This window comes from Odocoileus virginianus, chromosome 11, assembly GCF_023699985.2.
Source record: "Odocoileus virginianus isolate 20LAN1187 ecotype Illinois chromosome 11, Ovbor_1.2, whole genome shotgun sequence".
In the NCBI taxonomy this organism is placed as follows: Eukaryota; Metazoa; Chordata; class Mammalia; order Artiodactyla; family Cervidae; genus Odocoileus; species Odocoileus virginianus.
Window position 1 is genome coordinate 43,624,417 of NC_069684.1, and position 19,996 is coordinate 43,644,412.

At 40.6% G+C, this 19,996-nt stretch overlaps 1 protein-coding gene and 1 long non-coding RNA gene across 6 annotated transcripts in view; both read right to left on the reverse strand.

Annotated features, from left to right (window-relative positions):
* Positions 1-19,790, reverse strand: part of RGS7 (regulator of G protein signaling 7) — a 438,315-nt gene extending 418,525 nt beyond the window's left edge. For 3 of the 5 annotated variants that reach the window (XM_070474353.1, XM_020874166.2, XM_020874165.2), the window contains exons 1-2: positions 19,702-19,790; positions 18,354-18,481 (exon numbers count right to left, since the gene is read on the reverse strand). In XM_070474353.1, the coding sequence (XP_070330454.1) occupies positions 18,354-18,431 (78 nt within the window). In that variant the 5' untranslated portion in view covers positions 18,432-18,481; positions 19,702-19,790. Of the gene's footprint in view, positions 1-18,353; positions 18,482-19,460; positions 19,549-19,701 lie in introns of those variants that run through there. The other 2 variants (XM_070474352.1, XM_070474354.1) reach the window with 2 other exon arrangements.
* Positions 1,235-2,542, reverse strand: LOC139037509 (uncharacterized). Its single transcript, XR_011490375.1, has 2 exons — positions 1,569-2,542; positions 1,235-1,445 (listed from the first exon to the last, which is right to left on the reverse strand). It is a non-coding gene; the product is annotated as an uncharacterized lncRNA (long non-coding RNA).
* Positions 19,791-19,996: the final 206 nt, after the last annotated feature.

Genomic DNA, 19,996 nt, shown 5'->3' on the forward strand with positions numbered 1-19,996 from the left:
GTCCGATGGGTCTCGTCAGTGAACTGTCCATGAATCCGGGGCCATTTGCTTCCTTCAGGGCATATGCCAATGAGCCCGGATGTCCAGGAACCTCCCGAGCCAGGTGCCCCAGCTGGAGGATGAAGCCCTTGTATTCCTCTTGCGGGAGAGGGCTAAACCCCCAGGCTGTAACTGTCTCTCCCACCCGTGTATCTGCTAGAAAGCCTTTCTAGCAGAAAGGCTGGCTGGTGGTGGCTCCTCTTCCATTTGGGTTTTCCTGTTGGTGCGGGTGACATTGCCTCAGGGGGACCTTCTATGCACTCTCAAGGAAGAAGGTGTTGTTGGTACACCAGTGGAGGGACAGTTATGCATTGTTTGTGGTGTTGTGCTACTGGAGTGGGGGAGACGAAAGGGGAGCTCAATTGGGGGAGGGATAAGGCCTGATGGTTTCCCCATGTCAGGCTTCTGCTATCTCTTGATTCGGGAAATTTGGGCCCAGCAGGACTACGAGGAGGAGGCTCTGAGAGTATAAGGGAAGACTGACAGTGGGGAGGACAAGGGTCTTTGGTGTGACGACTGTGGTGGGCATTTTGGGCTCCGGGCTCTTTCTCCTGTCTCCTTTCTCCATTCTCGTGCCCTTCCTTTGGGTTAGCATAGCTGAGGGACAGAAGTTAACAATGGACTCTGTTGGATATACTATAAAAAGATACGGCTTTCATATAAACTAGGACATTTCTTGTGAGAAGAGGATTATTTTCCACTTTCCCAAGTGAATTGTGATTTTGTCTGCAAGTGAAGGCTTTGCTGTCACTTCCTTGCTCTGTGTTGCCTAGATGGCTGTGTCACAGCCATCTGTGACAAATGGCTGTTGTGGAAGGGGTGCTCTTTGTCCGGCTCTACTGTTGCACAGTATATAATCTAAGGGAGTCCTGAGAAGGAACTGCTGTTGCTTACACTGTTTATTTTTCCCCCAGAAATATTTTCTGCCCTTTACCTGTTGCTTTATGGGCTCTTGGTCACTGCTTTTGCTGCCAGTTCCCTGAAGGAACACTCTTGGTTTGCCAAATTTCCAAGAGGCTTATTTAACTTACAGAAAAGATTTGCATACATTGCAGAGAGTCAGAAATGGCAGCCTATTTCCTGGAGAATCCCAGGGACAGGGGAGCCTGGTGGGCTGCCGTCTGTGGGGTCACACAGAGTCAGACACGAATGAAGTGATTTTGCAGAGTCAGACAAAGAACTGACCACACTCCAGTTTTTGAGGAAATGTGAGAAGGAAATATTCGTCCCTTTTCAGCATGAGCAATTTAATTTTCCTTATCTGAGTGTCCCTTACAATGTGCTCCCCGTGAGACACCAGGTCCCCTCGGCATCTTCACCATCCCTCCATTTGCTGATTGTAAACGCCTGGCCGTAGCCAGACCTGTGCAGAGAACTTCCTCAAGAGGAACTTGTGGAAACAGCACCTGAAGGACAAGTAAAAAGTATGACTGCTTATCCTCTAAGAGCTTTTTACCCATACATATGTCCTCAGGGCGACTTCTCTGTGATCAATAGGATCACTGGAGATGTGGATTAAAACTACAAACCTTGTTTAGAAGTGGTTTAAGTCGCTCTGCTGATGTCAGCAGTCTGTTGGCAAGCGGAGCTGAACTTCATCTCTCACCGTCCCTTTCTCAAGCACTCTGAAGGAGCAGAGATTTGATCTCCAATTGGTAGAGGTCCAATTTTTGTGTCTTGTGGTGCACAGGACCTGCTAGAATACTTGGGAGGAGGCAAGGACTCAGATCCGGCAGAGTTTTACTTGTGGAATTTTAGTGTGCAGCTCTGTCAAAAAGAGTGGACAGAATGAGCCAAATATGTGCATTCCTGTACAATTTGAATGGTCTCTTCATCCCTCTGGATTTGAATTTGCCCTCCCAGTCCACTATGCTGACTCCAGCATGAACCCAAAATGGGTTACTGAGTGTCGCAGCCAGGCCACCTCAGAGTTTCGATTTGGGTTGGCTTTCTGAGCTTCCTTCGCTTCTCCTTATTCATGTGCAAGCCTACTGTACTACTACTTATCAGCTTTGGAAAAGAGCAGAAGTGGACACACCTCAGTGAATCCTAGGGAGATTCACTGGTTTACCCAGCCTCTCCCCATCAGTCAGACAAAGCACCTTCCAGAATGCTGAAAGGCCTGTTGTTGATTTTCCTCTAGTAGGTTGTCAGAGTTCTGAGCCACAGGATATAGGATGTAGCTAAAGCCAGGACCAAGCACCTGTGTATCTCCTCCAGGCCCTGGAATTGATGTGTCCTGAAAAGGCTAAGACGGTAGATCTTGTTCTGTCATGTTTCTATTACCAAATACTACTAATAATAAATTATGAAGGTGGAATGAAACTAGAGTGGATGGGTGTGTTTATGGTATAGATTATGGAGATGCTTTATGGATGTATACTTATCTCCAGACCCATTTGATCATATACATTAAATGTGTACCTCTTTTTGTGTGTCAGTCATTGCTCATACCTCAATAAAGGGGTTAAAAAAATTAAAACAAAAAAGACCCTTCCATGATCACAAAAAAAAAAAAAAGTTTTTCCCAATTACTATTTTACAGATTAAAAATAAAAGGTTTTGAATATAGCTGTTGAGTTGGTTAGAATTTGATTTGGTCACAAGTTACAGAAAATTCAAACAATGATATCTAGAAGACATAAAGATGGCAATAAAAATACTCTGAGAGATATTATAATGATGGATACATTTTATATATTTGTTAAAACCACAGAATGTACAACATCAATAGTGAATCCTGGGGCTTCTCTGGTGGCTCAGTGGTGAAGAATCCACCTGCCAATGCAGAAGACATGTGTTCAAATCCTGATCCAGGAAGATCCCACATGCCTCGGAGCAACTAAGCCTACGCACCACATCTATTGAACCTGGGCTCTAGCGCCTGGGAGCTACAAGTACTGAAGTCCTCGAATCCTATAGCCCACGCTCCAAAACAGGAGAGGCCACCTCAATGAGAAGCCCAAGCACTGCAACAGGAGAGTAGCCCCTGCTCACTGCAACTAGAGAAAAGCCCACACAGTAACGAAGACCCAGCACAATTAAAATAAACAAATAAAATTATTTTTTTATAAAAACAGCAAACCCTAAGGTAAACTATGAACTTTGGGTGCTTATAATGTATCAATATAGGTACATCTTTGGCAAAAATCTACCACTCTGATGAATACTATTGATAATAAGGTTGGTTAAGTAGGGTAGGGAGTATATGGGAAATCTCTGTACTTTCCTCTCAATTTTTAGGCTTTTACCAGGCTTCCCTGGTAGCTCAGCTGTTAAAGAATCCACCTGCAATGCAGGACACCCCAGTTCAATTCCTGGGTAGGGACGATACGCTGGAGAAGGGATAGGCTACCCACTCCAGTATTCTTGGGCTTCCCTGGTGGCTCAGTGGGTAAAGAATCCACCTGCATTGCAGAGACCTGGGTTCAAACCCTGGGTTAGGAAGATCCCCTGGAGAAGAGAAGGGCTACCCACTCCAGTATTCTGGCCTGGAGAATTCCATGGACTGGGGTCCATGGGGTCGCAAAGAGTCAGACACGACCAAGTGACTTTCAGCCTCATCTCAACTTTGTTGTAAACCTAGAACTGCTCCCAAAAAATAAAAAAAAATCTTAAAAAAACAGAAGGCATAAGTTAATTTTTCTCTAATATAATTACACAGGCAGATCAAGTTGCTATGCTGCCTCTATAACCATCAGGGAACCAGGCTCATTCCCTTTCACTCTGCCATCCATAACTCAGATTTCACCTCCTGGCTAAGATGACTGCTTTCCAGACAGGAAGAGCAAGAAAAGAAAAAAAGAAAGGTATATTCCCTTTCTTTAAGGGCACTTCCCAGACACTATATACATCTCTTCTGTTTACATCTCATTGGCCAGAATATAGCACAGGGCTACACCTAGCTGCCTGGGAACCTGGGAAATGCAATCTTTATTCTAGAGGCCTTATGCCTTGATGAAAATGCAGGGTGCTATTACTATGGAAGAAGAAAGGAAATATCAATGACAGACAGGTTTACATAGTTTTATAAAGTGATAATGAGCTTTGAGTCAAACAAATCAATAAGGTACAAGTCAAACAAATCACAGTGTACAGCAAATTAATTAATTCTAGTAAACTTTCAGAGTAAGACAGTAATGAGGAATCCTGGAACACATTTCCAACAGATAAACAATTTTGATTGAAGCCACTGAAAGTCCCATCCCTTCACATCAGTTAATCAGTTCAAATCAGTTAAAAGAAAAGTTATGAAAAGAATATATAACTGCATAAAACCAAGGTTTAAGATGAAAGGAGAAATTCATTTGCAATTATCTTTCTACCCTAATCTAAATGAATAGTAACTTTTCTGGTTAAAATCAATTATATCTCTATCCTTACCTTAAGAATAGAGTGAATGCTCTATATTCACTAACACTGTCCTACTAGGACAGTAGGGTCTCGCTCAGATATTTATGCACCAGTGTTCACTGCAGCATAACACACAATTGTCAAAAAGAGAAAGTAACCCAAATGCCCGTTGATGTATGAAAGGATAAACAAAATGCAGTACATATATACAATGGAGCATTTTTTGGCCTTAGAAAGGAAAGAAATTCTGACACATAGGATAACATGGGTGAACTTTGAGGACATTATACTAAGTTAAAAAGCCAATCACAAAAGGATAAGTACTGCATTATTCCACTTAGATGAGGTACCAAGAGCAGTGAAATTCATAGAGTCAGGAAGTAGAAGGGTGACTGTCAGGGGTTGAGGGAGAGGAGAATGAAGAGTTGTTTTTCAATGAGTACAAAGTTTCAGCTTAGGAAGATGAAAAAAGCTCTGGAGATGGATGGTGGTAATAGTTGCTGAACACTGTGAATGTACTTTATGCCACTGAACTGTATACTTCAGTTCAGTTCAGTTCACTCAGTCGTGTCCGACTCTCTGTGACCCCATCGACTGCGGCATGCTAGGCCTGCCTGTCCATCACCAACTCCCAGAGTTTACTCAAACCCATGTCCACTGAGTCAGTGATGACATCCAACCATCTCATCCTCTGTCATCCCCTTCTCCATCTGTCTTCAATCTTTCCCAGCATCAGGGTCTTTTCCTGATGCTGTAATGAGTCAGTTCTTCACATCAGGTGGCCAAAGTATTGGAGTTTCAGCTTCAACATCAGTCCTTCCAATGAATATTCAGGACTGATTTCCTTTAGGATGGACTGGTTGGATCTCTGTGCAGTCCAAGGGACTCTCAAGAGTCTTCTCCAACACCATAGTTCAAAAGCATCAATTCTTCGGCGCTCAGCTTTCTTTATAGTCCAACTCTCACATCCATACATGACTACTGGAAAAACCACAGCTTTGACTAGATGCACCTTTGTTGGCAAAGTAACGTCTCTGCTTTTTAATATGCTGTTAAGTTGGTCATAACTTTTCTTCCAAGGAGCAAGTGTCTTTTAACTTCATGGCTGCAGTCACCATCTGCAGTGATTTTGGAGCCCCAAAAAATTAAGTCTGTCACTGTTTCCACTGTTTCCCCATCTATTTGCCGTGAGGTGATGGGACCAAATGCCATGATCTTAGTTTTCTGAATGTTGAGCTTTAAGTCAACTTTTTCACTCTCCTCTTTCACTTTCAAGAGACTCTTTAGATCTTCTTCACTTTCTGCCATAAGGGTGGTGTCATCTGCATATCTGAAGTTATTGATATTTCTCCCAGCAATCTTGATTCCAGCTGTGCTTCATCCACTATACACTTAAATATGCTTAAAATGGTAAATTTTATGTTATATGTATTTTACCAAAAAGAAACAGAAACAAACTTCCCTGGCGGTCCAGTGGTAAAGAAGTGAAAGTCGCTCAATCGTGTCCAACTCTTTGCGACCCCATGGACTGTATAGTCCATGGAATTCTCCAGGCCAGAATACTGGAGTGGGTAGACTTTCCCTTCTCCAGAGTATCTTCCCAACCCAGGGATCAAACCCAGGTCTCCCATATTGCAGGCAGATTCTTTATTGAGCAACAAGAGAAGCCCAATGGAAAGGTTCCATTGGGAAAGGTTCCATTCCCGGTCAGGGAAGATCCCACATGCTATGAGAGCAACTAATCCCATGAGCCACAACTACTGAGCCCTCAAGCCTAGAGACTGTAAGCCACAACAAAGACCCAGAGCAGCCAATAAATAAGTACATAAAAAAAAAAAGTTGTGTTTTTTTTTTTTTTGGAAAAAAATAGAAAGAATGATAGACTCATTTGAGCAATATGAAAAAATTTCAAAGCTTATGGAGTAAAATATGTCATTGTTTTAAGGATGCATGACAAATAATAATCATTTTAGTTACCTTTATCTTCCTTAAAAGTACTTATACACACTAAAGAACTTGTATCTTAAGTCATGTATTTTCTGAGATTTACTTCAAAACAGCCAACTGGGGAAACTCCAAAGTGAGGAAATATAAATGAAACAGGATTAACCAACAGTTAAGAACTGTTGACACTACATGATGGTCACATGAAGATTCTTTTTATTATTTTTCTCCACTTTTGCACTTGTTTGCATTGTGCTATAATGAAAATTTTTAATATTGTTTATTGTACATTTACCATATGAAACAGTTTTAAACAAAATCATCAAGAGCCAACGAAGCACAGCAAGTTCTAAATTCTAAAATAAGCATAAGAAAGAAAAATTTTTAAGGGACATTTTCCTTATGGGGGCTTCCCTGGTGGCTCATATGGTAAAGAATCTGCCTGCAATGTGGGAGACCCGGGTTGGATCTCTGCGAAGGGAAGATTCCCTGGAGAAGGGAATGAGTACCCACTTCAGTATTCTTGCCTGGAGAATTCCATACGTCATCTCTTCCACTTATAAAGAAACCCTTTGGGGGCAGCATTTATAAGTAACAGCTAACATATGCTAAATGTTTCCTACTTATCCAAGCTTTACATATACTATTTATGTAATCCTTATAATAATCTATCATCATCATCATCATCATCATTATTACTACTATCTCCATTTTATAGATGAGGAAACTGGGACTCAAAGAGGCAAAATAATTTTATTCAAGTTCACAAGTACTGAGTAAATTTTAAGTCTGTGGAAGGAGAGATTTGATCTTCTATCATAAGCTAGAAAGGATAAGATCAACACTCTTGCCTCATCTGTCTCTGTAAATCTCTGAAGACTTTCAACATTAGCTCAGCTCAATTTAGTTCATCTATTGAGCACTTACTAAGTGTCAGAAGCCGGGCACCGTGATAAGCACTCAGAACTGCAAACAGAAGACACAGATCAACATAATATTTATTTTAGAAACCAGATGATCCAATATAAATTTCTTTTCCTAACACTCAGTTCTTCCTTTTTCATGGCAGTAATCACTCTACAATAAGTTATCTGACATTTGACCTCACCACTGTAAAGTAAGCTCAGTGAGGATTCAAACCCTATCTGTCTAGTTCACAACTCTATTCCCAAGGCCTACCACAAGGTTCAAACATAGCTGAGGCTCAATGTATGTATGGTGTACAGAACTGAATTTTGAACATGCTATTCATTCACTAATCTAAATGAAAGCAACACAGTGAAGAGGCAAGAATGCAGACGCTGGATCAAGCATTCATTCATTTGTGCAGTCATTCATTTGTTCATTCACTGATTCATGTGCTTAGGCACTCAATATTCAGAAATATGAATACCATTTCTCCGGGTGCTGTGAATACAGCACTGAAGATAGGAGTCTCCACCCTCATGGAGTTCACCAGCTCTGTTACTAATCCCTGAGCAATCTTGGACAGCCACTTAGTTTGCATATGTCAGTTTCAGCTTTCTTATTAGAAAAACAGGATGGTAATAATCAGCATGCATCATATTTTAAGAAAATCAGATAATATACATGAAGGCCTTGACACATGGTAAGCACTCAATAAATGACAACTATTCTAATTAACAATAAACTGAAAGTCAAAATACGAAATACTAAATATAAAACTTGAAGCAAGTGACAAATAGCACTGACTTCCAGGAAAAAAAAAAAATGTATTTTAAAAAGTTTGGCAAGAGAAATATTAGTAATAATATGTTCTATGTGATATTTAATTTCCTTCAAAATGCTTTGGTCATTTTAAATACTAAAGTTGAACATTTTTCCTAGATTCTGTACTAAAGAAAAACTTTCTACTGAACCAGTTTGCCCGACATTTCAAAAGGTTTTGTGTGGCCAAAGATGGTCATGTAGACATATATCAATCTGACAACCTCCATCAATGACCAGCTGGAGGGGAAGCTCGGCTTCTAAATGACCTAAGGCCACAGGGACACTCAGCAAGCTGGGAAGACTGGTCAAGGAGAGTTTTGCCAAGTTTATTCTTGCAAGGAACCTCAGGATCTTCCACAATTCCCAAAGAGTCTGTAGCATAACCTGTCAATCACTTTCAGTCAAACATTCTCACTTACACTTCATCTTTTCAATGATTCTGTAAAGTAGTCTCTAGGAGAAGTTAACAAACTTGTCCAGACTTACGCAGCCAATCGGGGCAGAGCAGGTGTTCACATCTAGCCCTTCTGACTTGGAGACTCTGTCACTTCATCATGAATTAACTACTTTCCCTAGACTACTGCCTTCCTTTCAACATTCTGAGGTATGTGAAAAAGAAGTGAGCTTTAAAAAAAAATGGATTTCTTTATGCCCCAATTTTAAATTCTCAACAAGGATTTCAACCATTTTAAATCCCTTTGACCCAGGGCTTCTGGTTTTCCCCTCAGTCTTAACAGGAATTGGAATGGCTACGATGCATATCTGAGACTCCATAAGATAGAGCAATTAATTAGAATGCTTTCAACATCAGTAAATCACCTGAGATGCTGCAAGGGCACACTTCCTGGGATATTCATGGTGCATGCAGATTTTAGTCTTACTGCAAAACAACCTCTATCATCTGACCTTTGGAGGGCCACCCTCTGCAGACCACTTCCAGTTTCTATACGGTGGGAAAAAAAACAAAACATAAAACTTAGGTGTAATTTATTACAATATCTCTTAATATTTCCTTAGCAGACCATGGTTCTCCTTTAAAACTTTACATCTGTACTATTGTTTTTAAAAATTGTTTGCTCGACAATTTTTTTGTTGCAACGTTGTTGCAAGCACTGCACGCCAAGTCTCAAGCTAAGTATAGCCTTGTCTTTTATTTTTTCTCTTTGATATTGTTTTTTCAATGGGCTTTATTCCATAATCACTGTGCTATCAAATATAATAGCCACCAGCCACGGGGGACTATTTAAATTTAAATTATAATTAATTAAAATTAAATATAATTTACAATTCAAGTCCTTGGTCACATTAGCCACATTTCAAGTGTTCAACTGCCCTCTGTGGCTAGTGGCTACTATATTAGACAGTACATAATATATTTCCATCATGATAGAAAGCTCTATTGGACAGTGCTGCCACAGAACATCAAATTCGGGGTTTCCATCAGCCTAGAACTTCCAGTCAGGATCAAATCAAGAACAGAACTACTACCAGAGTAGGTCAGACTAGTTCTCAATCTTATTTCCGGGACTCCAAATGCTAAATTATAGTTGAAGGGAAAAGGGAATCTAGTCATCTACTATAGTGGGTGATTAAATATCCTAGAATAATCCATGGATGCCACAGCGTAACCAGGACACTGATTTCTTACTGAAACTAAACCATAAACATAGGCTTATTGCATTTATTTTCAGAGAAAAAGATAAAGAAACACACAAACCACAGAAAGACAAATAAATAAAGACCTGAATTCATCCTGTGTGACTTAGACAAATCATGTTACTCCTCTGATCTTAAATTGCATAATCTGCAAAATTAAAAAGTAGATAAATTCTTAGTTTCTTTTCACCTCTGAAAATCCAGAAGCAAAGGCTTTATTTAGTTTACATAATGTCTAAAGAACTGTGCAGACTTCAAACATATATTAGATAATAATTCAAAGGGTTTATTAAAATTAGAAGAAGCTAGTCATATAGAATGTAAGTTAGGACACTCACTGTCATAAAAATGGTATTACCACAGCATCCTACAGAATCTGCCTTTTTAACTACCAGAAACACATGACTGGGAGTGGTTAAAATGTTCACATTTTTACCTTTATCAAGAAATATAGCAACATATTGGACCCTATGGCATATACAATGTGTTTCATTAAATAGTAATAGGGAAAGACTAATTATTAGAATTATAATATATAATGTAACTATGACATATTATACATTGTTATATCATTATTACAGCATTTATTGAGACATTTATTGAGGCTGTTTAACAGGCTAACTCATTTTATCATCAAACAGCTATATGAAGGAAACTTTTTTTATTTTTTGTCATTTTACATTTTACATGTAGGAAAACTGAAATGAAGGGAATCAGGCTGCTAACCCACAGCTGCAGAGCTGAACCAGGGCAGTCATGATTTAAAACCAAAACCACTCAGTTGCAGCACACATGCTTCTACTTCAGCACATTGGCTCCTAAAGAGAATTTTACGTGCTAATCATCAGAAAGGACCTAAAATAAGAAGGCTCCTAGACTACTGTTAAGAACCCAGCTAATATCACGAAGCTCCCATTTTCCTATATATTTTTCCAGAAGACAGAACAACAACTTATTTCCCTGGATAGGCCCCTCAGCCAAAATTCTTTCTAGCCTAGGCCAAGCAGCACTTTTAATGGAACTGGAATCAAGTTCATGATTGTCTATTAGAGTTCCAATGTCCTGAGACCTTTGTTAATTGAATTAGACACAAGACAAAGGGAATTAAAAGGAGGGTAAGTTAAATTTTCATATTGCCTTGGGCAAATGTCAGAGAAGTGGGTCTTTTTTTCCCTGAGGAACTGCATACCCACTTTAACATTTACAATTATTTTATAATTAGATTGATATTTTGTAAGATAGAAGCCTCCATAACACTGACATTCAAATGCCTCCTTTGCACAGGGAGAGAGAGAGAGCAAGGGCCAATTACCTGTGCTGCAATATCATTTTCAAGGAGACTTAACATTCATTAAGTCACTAAATATCCAAATCCAAAATATTTTCATATTCTCTGCAGTGATCCCATTCCATCAACCATACTACCTAAATATACCCTGCTTCCATCACTCAACAAAGTCAAAAAGGCTATTATAAGGCATTAAAAACCCCTACATACTTTCTCCTTTCTGCATCTGCACTTTACTGTGATCAATTAAGATTTCAGTCAGGCTGGAAGTGAGAAAGGAAGGAAATAAAATTCAAGCCACAAATCCTTATCTTAATCCCACAAATAGCACTGACAAGCAACAATTGGTGAGGAAAAAGCTCAATGGAAGGCTTCCTTGCTCCAAGCTCATGTTAATTATTATCCAAAATTCATTATTAAATTATTACTCATAAAACGTCTCTGTCTACTTCTCAGAAGTATCACAGATGATGGTTCTATTCTATCTCAGGGCGCATTAGTGTCACTGAGGGAAAAAATAGGTCTGCATCTGATTCAAACAGATTAAACTCATATTTATAGTAGACACATCCTTTAGTCTAGGAAGGAGCTTTCAAATCATATATATACAGAAGACACTTCATTGTGGAATTTTTTAGAAATGGCATAGATGCCTGCCTTCCATCTGAGCCCCTAGTTTAGAAATCTGAGGACCTAAATGCCTTTTGTGATTATCCATTTGCAAACATCCCTTTCTTTTCTAACAGGCCTTTCTCTTTTTATCACCTATAAATATTCTGCACTACATGCAGCAGCACCCTATACATAGAGAGATCAAGGTAACGAAGGTGCAAAAATGTCAAAGGCTATTTTTCACAAAGGAGCTTGAGGAAGGAGCAATGTGACACCTTCAAGGCTGACCAGACTGGACAATCCTGAAAAAACAAACACACTGAGTTAATGCTGAAAATGTCAGCTCACTCGCCACTAAGAATCTAGTGATGTCTGTAACTTACTCTTTTCCAAAGAAGAAAACAAGTCACTCCCCTCTCGTGCAGATATATCTGTTTTCACAGAACAGACTGACCACAGCAAAAGCTTGCCATGGTTATATCTAGGTCAAAACAATCAGCAGAGGTGATCTTCTGACTGAGCTGAGAGCTCCTCTACACCTTTGATGTAAGAAGGGCCAATTGTCCCATCTTATTCTTCAAAAATAGAGCCATCTTAGTCCTTCAATAAAGCATCACTACAAAGTTAGTGGAGGTGATGGAATTCCAGCTGAGCTATTTCAAATCCTAAAACATGATGCTGTGAAAGTGCTGCACTCAATATGCCAGCAAATTTGGAAAACTCAGCAGGGGACACAGGACTGTAAAAGGTCAGTTTTTGTTCCAATCCCAAAGAATGGCAATGCCAAAGAATGTTCAAACTACTGCACAATTGTACTCATCTCACACGCTAGCAAAGTAATGCTCAAAATTCTCCAAGCTAGGCTTCAACAGTATGTGAAGGGAGAACTTCCAGATGTTCAATCTGAATTTAGGAAAGGCAGAAGAACCAGAGATCAAATTGTCAATTTCTGTTAGATCACAGAAAAAGCAACAGAATTCCAGAAAAACATCTACTTCTGCTTCATTGACTACGCTAATGCCTTTGACTATGTGCATCACAAAAAAACTGTGGAAAATTCTTAAAAGAGATAGGAATACCAGACCACCTTACCTGCCTCCTGAGAAACCTGTATGTAGGTCAAGAAGCAACAGCAAGAAACAGACACAGACCAAAAGACGGATTCAAAATTGGGAAAGGTGTACATCAAGGCTGTATACTGTCACCCTGCTTATTTAACCTATATGAAGAATACATCATGTGAAAAGCCAGGCTGGATAAATCACAAGCTGGAATCAAGATTGCAGGGAGAAATATCAATATAACCTCAGATATGCAGATGACACCACCCTTATGGCAGAAAGCAAAGGGGAACTAAATAGCCTCCTGATGAAAGTGAAAGAGGAGAGTGAAAAAGCTGGCTTAAAACTCAGTATTCAAAAAAATGAAGACCATGGCATCTAGTCCCGTTACTTCATGGCAAATAGATGGGGAAACAATGGAAACAGTGGCAGACTTTATTTTCTTGGACTCCAAAATCACTGCAGATGGTGACTGCAGCCATGAAATTATAAAACGCTTGCTCCATGGAAGAAAAATTATAACCAATCTAGACAGCATATTAAAAACAGAGACATAGCTGACAAAGGTCCATCTAATCAAACCTATGGTTTTTTCAACAGTCATGTATGGATGTGAGAGTTGGACTATGAAGCAAGCTGAGCACTGAGGAATTGATGGTTTTGAACTGTGGTGTTGGAGAAGACTCTTGAGAGTCCCTTGGACTGCAAGGAGATCAAATGAGGCAATCCTAAAGGAGACCAATCCTGAATATTCATTGGAAGGACTGATGCTGAAGCTGAAGCTGCAGTACTTTGGCCACCTGATGCTAAAAACGGACTCATTGGAAAAGACCCTGATGCTGGAAAGATTGAAGGCAGGAGGAGAAAAGAACAAAAGAGGGTGAGATAGTTGGATGGTATCACCAACTCAATGCACATGCGTTTGAGCAAGCCCTGGGAGTTGGTGATGGACAGGAAAGCCTAGCGTGCTGCAGTCCACAAGGTCACAAAGAGTCAGACACGACTGAGCGACTGAACTAAACTGAGTCCTTCAAGACTAACCCTTTGCCACAACCACAATGTGATACCAAGTTTAAAAGCATCCATCTGCGTGTCTATGCCCAAGAGGTACTCAAAACAAGGCTGGTACCTGCTCTCACCTCCAAAACGTAATTTTCTGGTTCACAATTAAATTAAGCAGCATCTTAGGGAAAATGATATCTTCACCCTTAGGTCTTTCTTGAAAGAAAAATTAAAAGGAAGAATCAAATGGAAAGAGAGTGACTAGATGGACAATGAAGAGAGAGGAGGGGAAGAGAGAATGGGTGAGGAAAACGGTCAGGGCGCTTGCGGGGGGGACAGGCATAATGAATGTTACAGGTTTGCTATTTCCAAAAGATGTGTTCATTCCAATAAAACAGTGAATGAGAAAAATATTTTCCTTTTCTTTTCTGACAGCTGGAGCATAAATGGTTGTTGCAATAATACTAGAAATTATTGGTCATTCAGAACATTCTTGCTAGTATGAAACCAGCATGCCAGCCAATTTGAAATACTGGCCCACAAGGTGCCCTAGATATTTTGTTTTTCAAATGCAGGAATGTCAGTTTCTGGACGAAAAATGATGTATGCTGTCTAGTGGGCAGCAGGCTGGCCAGACACCAAACTTAGAATGTGTCTCTCTATAATCTCAGGTCCTAGCTCAGCAGTCCTTCACAGCCAGGGAATGAGAAGACCAAGAAGGAGAGCAGTGTTTGACACGTGAGTTGTCACCTCTACATATATTTTAAGAAGCTAGTCTGAGTCCAGGGTGAGTTGGAGCTAGGTGGGTCTCTTCTTTGGGAAGTTGATTTATTTCTATTCCATTCTAGTTAATGCCTACTGAAGGGAACTTAGGAAGCCCCACTACTAAAAGTGGTTAAGCCTCACATTTTATACATTTTTGAATGTTTTCAGATATACGAAATGATATAACTACTCTAGTTTCATCACTTGCTTGTGGAAAAAAGCAACATTATAAATTGAAAAATTGGTAAGGATAATATTTTATCCATATGGATTTTTTTAAAATGTACCTCTGCTATCAAACAAAGCCTACAGAGAGTCCTCACATTAAGTCAAAAAGGCAGCAGCAAATATCTGAGACTGATTTGCAGGTACCAACCCTGATCATGGAGCAGTGTTGAGACAGGCTGGGCCTAAGACCTGGGACCCTTCGCTGCAATGCTTGCACCTGGACGAACACGTCCTCATCCGCTCATCTCAAGCAACAGAATATAAAGAAACTGTAAGACACTAAAAATAACTGCGTGCATATGCAGTTGGGCAAATTATGAACAAGACACAAAAAGACCAAAAACCCAGCTGCCACTTCTGAGGCATCCCGGGTACTGAGCATGATCCCTGCACACAGCCCCACCAAGGGGGCTGGCAGACCACCCAAGGCATCACTCCAGTCCAAACCATACATTCATCCTTTCCCTCACCCCATTTAATGGGCCACCTTGCTCTGCCTCGGGGAGTAAGCAATAAAGCCTTAAAGCCAATAAAACCTTCCCTGAATTTCTCATCTGGAATCTTATCAATTTCTATTCATTAAGAAATCCAAGAACCCTGGTCAGTAACAGTGCTAGTAATGCCTAAAGCTTTTACAATGGTAGCACTCACTCTACCTGGAAGATCATAGTTCTACCCATTGTACATTTTCCCCATAATATCACAAAGGAATTCTCCATGGAAAAAAGATTCCTGGAATTTTCCCATTATTTGCAGGAATCACAATAATCCATGTGAGGGCAATCATAAGGGAGTGGCATCATACCAACACAAGAAATTCACAAACCCCAGCTCTTTTCTGTGTATTCCACTTTGACAACCATCCACTGTTTCCTGTCCCACACAAGGATGTTCCTAAGCCTCATGCGTAACTTACCAAGAGAACACAGAATTAGCACATGCATATCTTTGGTAGGTATAAGCCATCTGAATTCTGAGTGGCTTGCAGGGAGGGGAATAGTGAGAATACCATGAACATTTCTAGTTCAGAGCCCACTTTAAAAGCCATGTTTCCACAATTAACCACAAGTGGAAAATTGGCATAAATCAATAAAACAACAATTTCTCCAAGCATTCTCCTCACTGATCCTAAGCAAGGCACTGTGAGGTTGAAATTCTTTCCTTATCTTTGATTAAGCATTTGTAACATGTCACTTATTCTTTTATGCAAGTCCACCAGTTGAAATATTCTAATATACGAAGTTAGCCTAAAACTCTCCTCCAAATACTCTGCTATGCTTCACATTAAAATTTTGTCTCTACCGAAAAGATATTAAATGTCAAAATTCACATAAGATACAAAAAACAGAAGTAAAATGGTCACATGATGTCATCATGTATATCTGCCTACAGAGACAGACCACGTGACTTGGTAACCAGCAAATGATAACCAAGAACACTGTACTTCTTTATATAAATTATCTTGTATTTATGTATTAATATTATTTTGTGTGTCACAAACAAAAACAAAAAAATACACATTCAGAGAATAAAAGGATAGACAAGCAATCCATAATTCAGCATTATGAATAAAATTTACTGGAGTTACATTTTTCTAACAAGGATTTCTCAGGGAAATCTTTTCTAGAAATTAATTATATGTGTCACTACCCTAAACAAAGGAGGGCAAAAGAAGCAGCACAAGCAGTTCCAAGCTTACCCAACAGAAGAGCAAGGCTTAAAAGAATGAGAAAGAATTACATTCTCTCCCAAGGCTATGAAGTCATAATAGCCTGTTCATTTTTAAGCAACCATAATGACAATTTGATACTAAACAACAACTTAGTGTTTCAAAATTAGCAGTATGAACCTTAGGTACACTAAATAATCCAATAACTATCTATAAAACTCCTAGCCTCAGTGTTCACTTATTCTGATACTGACTAAATGAGACACACAGATTGATGTCATATTAAGTTTATTTCTAATCAAGATTAACTGTTAGGCGTCCAATCAATTTAGCCTCGGATCATTTATAGGGAAACAGAAATACAATGTTTGACCTAACAAAAATAGCTAACTTGATAATTTTACAAAAGTCCAACTCTCAACACTACACAAACCTATAATATAGAATCTACAATTCTCATATCTTTCACATTACCATATTCAAAGTCATACAAAAAAAAGGAATATTACAACTTCTTTAAAAACACATAACTAGTCCCAAAATAGGTCTTCTCCTAAATGAATCTATATAAAATGGGCAAATATCCAATAATTTCAATCAGCATAGGAACAGACTAGTAATAATTTAAGCTCAAGTGGATTATTTCCTTGGTTTATCCAGTCAGGATGCTTTAAAATTAAAATAGGCTCTTTTTTCCCTGTGAAGAAAAAGTTTTACTGTGCTATCACACACACACACACACACACATACACACACACATACACACACACATACCCCTGCATTCACAGGTACACAACATACTATAATCTACAAGGCTAGCACCGCCAGCATATCTATGCATATTCACATCGAAACAATAACAAGATTTCCGCAAACACGTATCACCAGCACCTCTTAATGACACTGGGCCACACTGAAGGAAAGTTTGGATTTAGTACAGGTCAAGGTGGAAAGCGTTTCATCCTTCTCCACAACCAGTTCTGATCCCCTAGCAAACTCATCCTAGACTCTTCAGTGGGCTCACACTAATTAAAATCTTTAACAGTTTTCTTGGTTTCCAGGCCTAATTTCCTTTTTACCACTGCAAGTGTTAACTAAAGAAATCCTACCCCAATAAGCACTACAGATAATATGCTAAAGAAAAATAATCCCCCAGAAAATGCAGTAACTTCCGTACCAGAATTTAAATGAAGAATGCTACTTCCTTAATTTTAGTAAGATTATTGACTCTAACCAAAAAGAATTTACCTAAGCAACCACTCTGAAGCACATACAATATTCAAATACATCTTTATTATGGTGGCTCAATATCTAGAAGTTTGGTGTTGAAGCATCATTATAAAAGCTGTCAGATCAGTTTGGAGAAAAAAAAAAAACTTCTAAAATACAAAGATTTATTTAATGGGCATATGGCACTAGAACATAAATACCCATAAGTAAAATTATAAAAATAACACAAAGTAAAAAATATCTTAAGCTAAGATTTTTTTAAAAAAACTGGAATTATTTAGTTAGAAGCAAAATTATTAAACAACCCATACATACATAGCCACATTCACTCTTGCCCCAGGAATGCAAAGTAGTCTTCATTTATTTCTAAAATGTTATACATCTGTATGATCATTACAACCTAAATGCTTCAGAGGAGTATTAGAAAAAGCTTTTAAAAATTACTACAGATGCTATAAAATCCTGTATGTAACAAACAAAATATGCGGGATGTCCAAATTTGCTGCTGCTGCTGCTGACTGCAGCTTCATCCATGTAGGATCCACAGGGAAAGTGTGAGAACATAGTATCAGTAGCCTCATTTACTTCGCTATGTCTCTACACATATGCTTTACTTGAGAATGTCAACTCATCCTCAAGTATAGTCTGCAGTCATTGGGGACTTGGAGAATCCCTAAGGTCACAAAATTGATAAATACTCCGATCTGAGGGGGAAAAGAAAAATTCAAAGAAGCCAGAAGTTTCCCTTCTTCCAGGAAAGTAAAGAAATTCTTACCTTTCTGTACACCAGCATGTTGGGTGATTCATCTGCCACCCCATTGCTGGTCTGTCCATAATTATTCCCCTGGGCCATGTCACCACACACCGTGGTCCACTCTCAGATACAGGAATTATCAGTCTACCCTGCAAGAGATAGAGAGACTTCAGTGAGTTCTTAATAGTAGTACTTAAGAAGCCTGACTCTTATTTTCCCAAAGTTTAAACTTTTTACTTTGTATGGGAGTACAGCGGACTAACCATGTTGTGGTAGTTACAAGGTGAACGGTGAAGCTATTCAGTCATATACATACGTGTATCCATTCTCCCCCAAGTACCGTTCCCATCCAGGCAGGCACATAACATTAAGCAGAGTTCCACGTGCTATACAGTAGGTCCTTGTTGGTTATCCATTTTAAATACAGCAGTGTGTACATGACCATCCCAAACTTCCTAACTATCCAAGAAGGTTGACTTTTGATTCATCTCCCCCATCCAACATTGGAGCATGCTTGCATGCTGGGGCTGGCTTGTAGAAAGTAGCACAGAAATAGATTAAAAAAAAAAAAACAATTTACACCTACAGTATTCCCAAAAAATTGTAAGAAATGACAATCTTTTAGTTAAAATTGTCATTTGACTAGGGTTTTAATTGACTTGATTTTCTGGGTACTCATTTTTTAAAAGTGTTTGAGGCTCACTGGGAAAAAAAAAAATCACGGTTACCATTTCCATCCTACAGAGTTCTCTTCTCTCCCAATACTTGCATCTCCACCGGATGGTGTTTCCCCCCCTCCCTCCCCGAATGGCTAAAAAGGCAACACCCTGTAGCAGCACTTTCTCCCAGGTGTCTGTCTAGTTTCCCCGCATGCAAGCGCATCAGAGGCCCATTCCCGAGCCATTCTCCAGTCATGTGTTTCCTCTTCATTCCCCTAGGTCTCCCGCACAGAGTCAAGGCAGCTTCCTCGACTTTCACCTGCCTGCACTGCCCGGCCACTGCTTCCTCTCCCCTCGGCCCAACTCGGCTTCGGAAGTCGCGGCGTAACCCTGCCCAACCCCGGCCAGAAGGCAGAGAAGGTGTCCTGGCCACAAGACCAGGTGGGAGGTCGGCCCTTCAGGCAATTACCTGGGTCACCGCGAGCAGCGCCAACTGCGGAAGCCGCGGAGCGACCAGGCGGAGAGAGTGGGAAACAAGCAAGCCCGGTTCGCCTGCGGCGGCAGCAAATGGCAGGCGAGCCCCAGCCGCGCACTGGAGCCGGGCCGGCGGCGCTGTCAGCCGCGCGGACCCGGGCGCGGGGCTCCGGGGCACCGCCTCCGACCTCCGCCCCTACCCCAGCCCACCCCCATCCCCGTGCCCAGCCTCGTACCTCCTCCTCAAGGTCGCGGCCCGAGGCGCCTGCTTCCCGGCGGCTGGGTGCGGCGGTGTCAGCGCGCGGCCAGCTTCATCACCTCCGCGCGGGCACAGGGCTCTGACGGCCCGCGCTCCACCGCTCCCTCCTTCGCTTGGCTCCCGGGCTCCGGGACCACGAGCGCGCGCGGGACCGAGACGCCTGGCCCGTGCGCGCGACTGGGGAGGGAGGAGGGGACTGTCACGTGGGACCCGGCGTCCCTAGGTGCCGGCTCGGGGAGGGGAGCCGGGCGGGGTTGGGGGCGCTCGGCTCC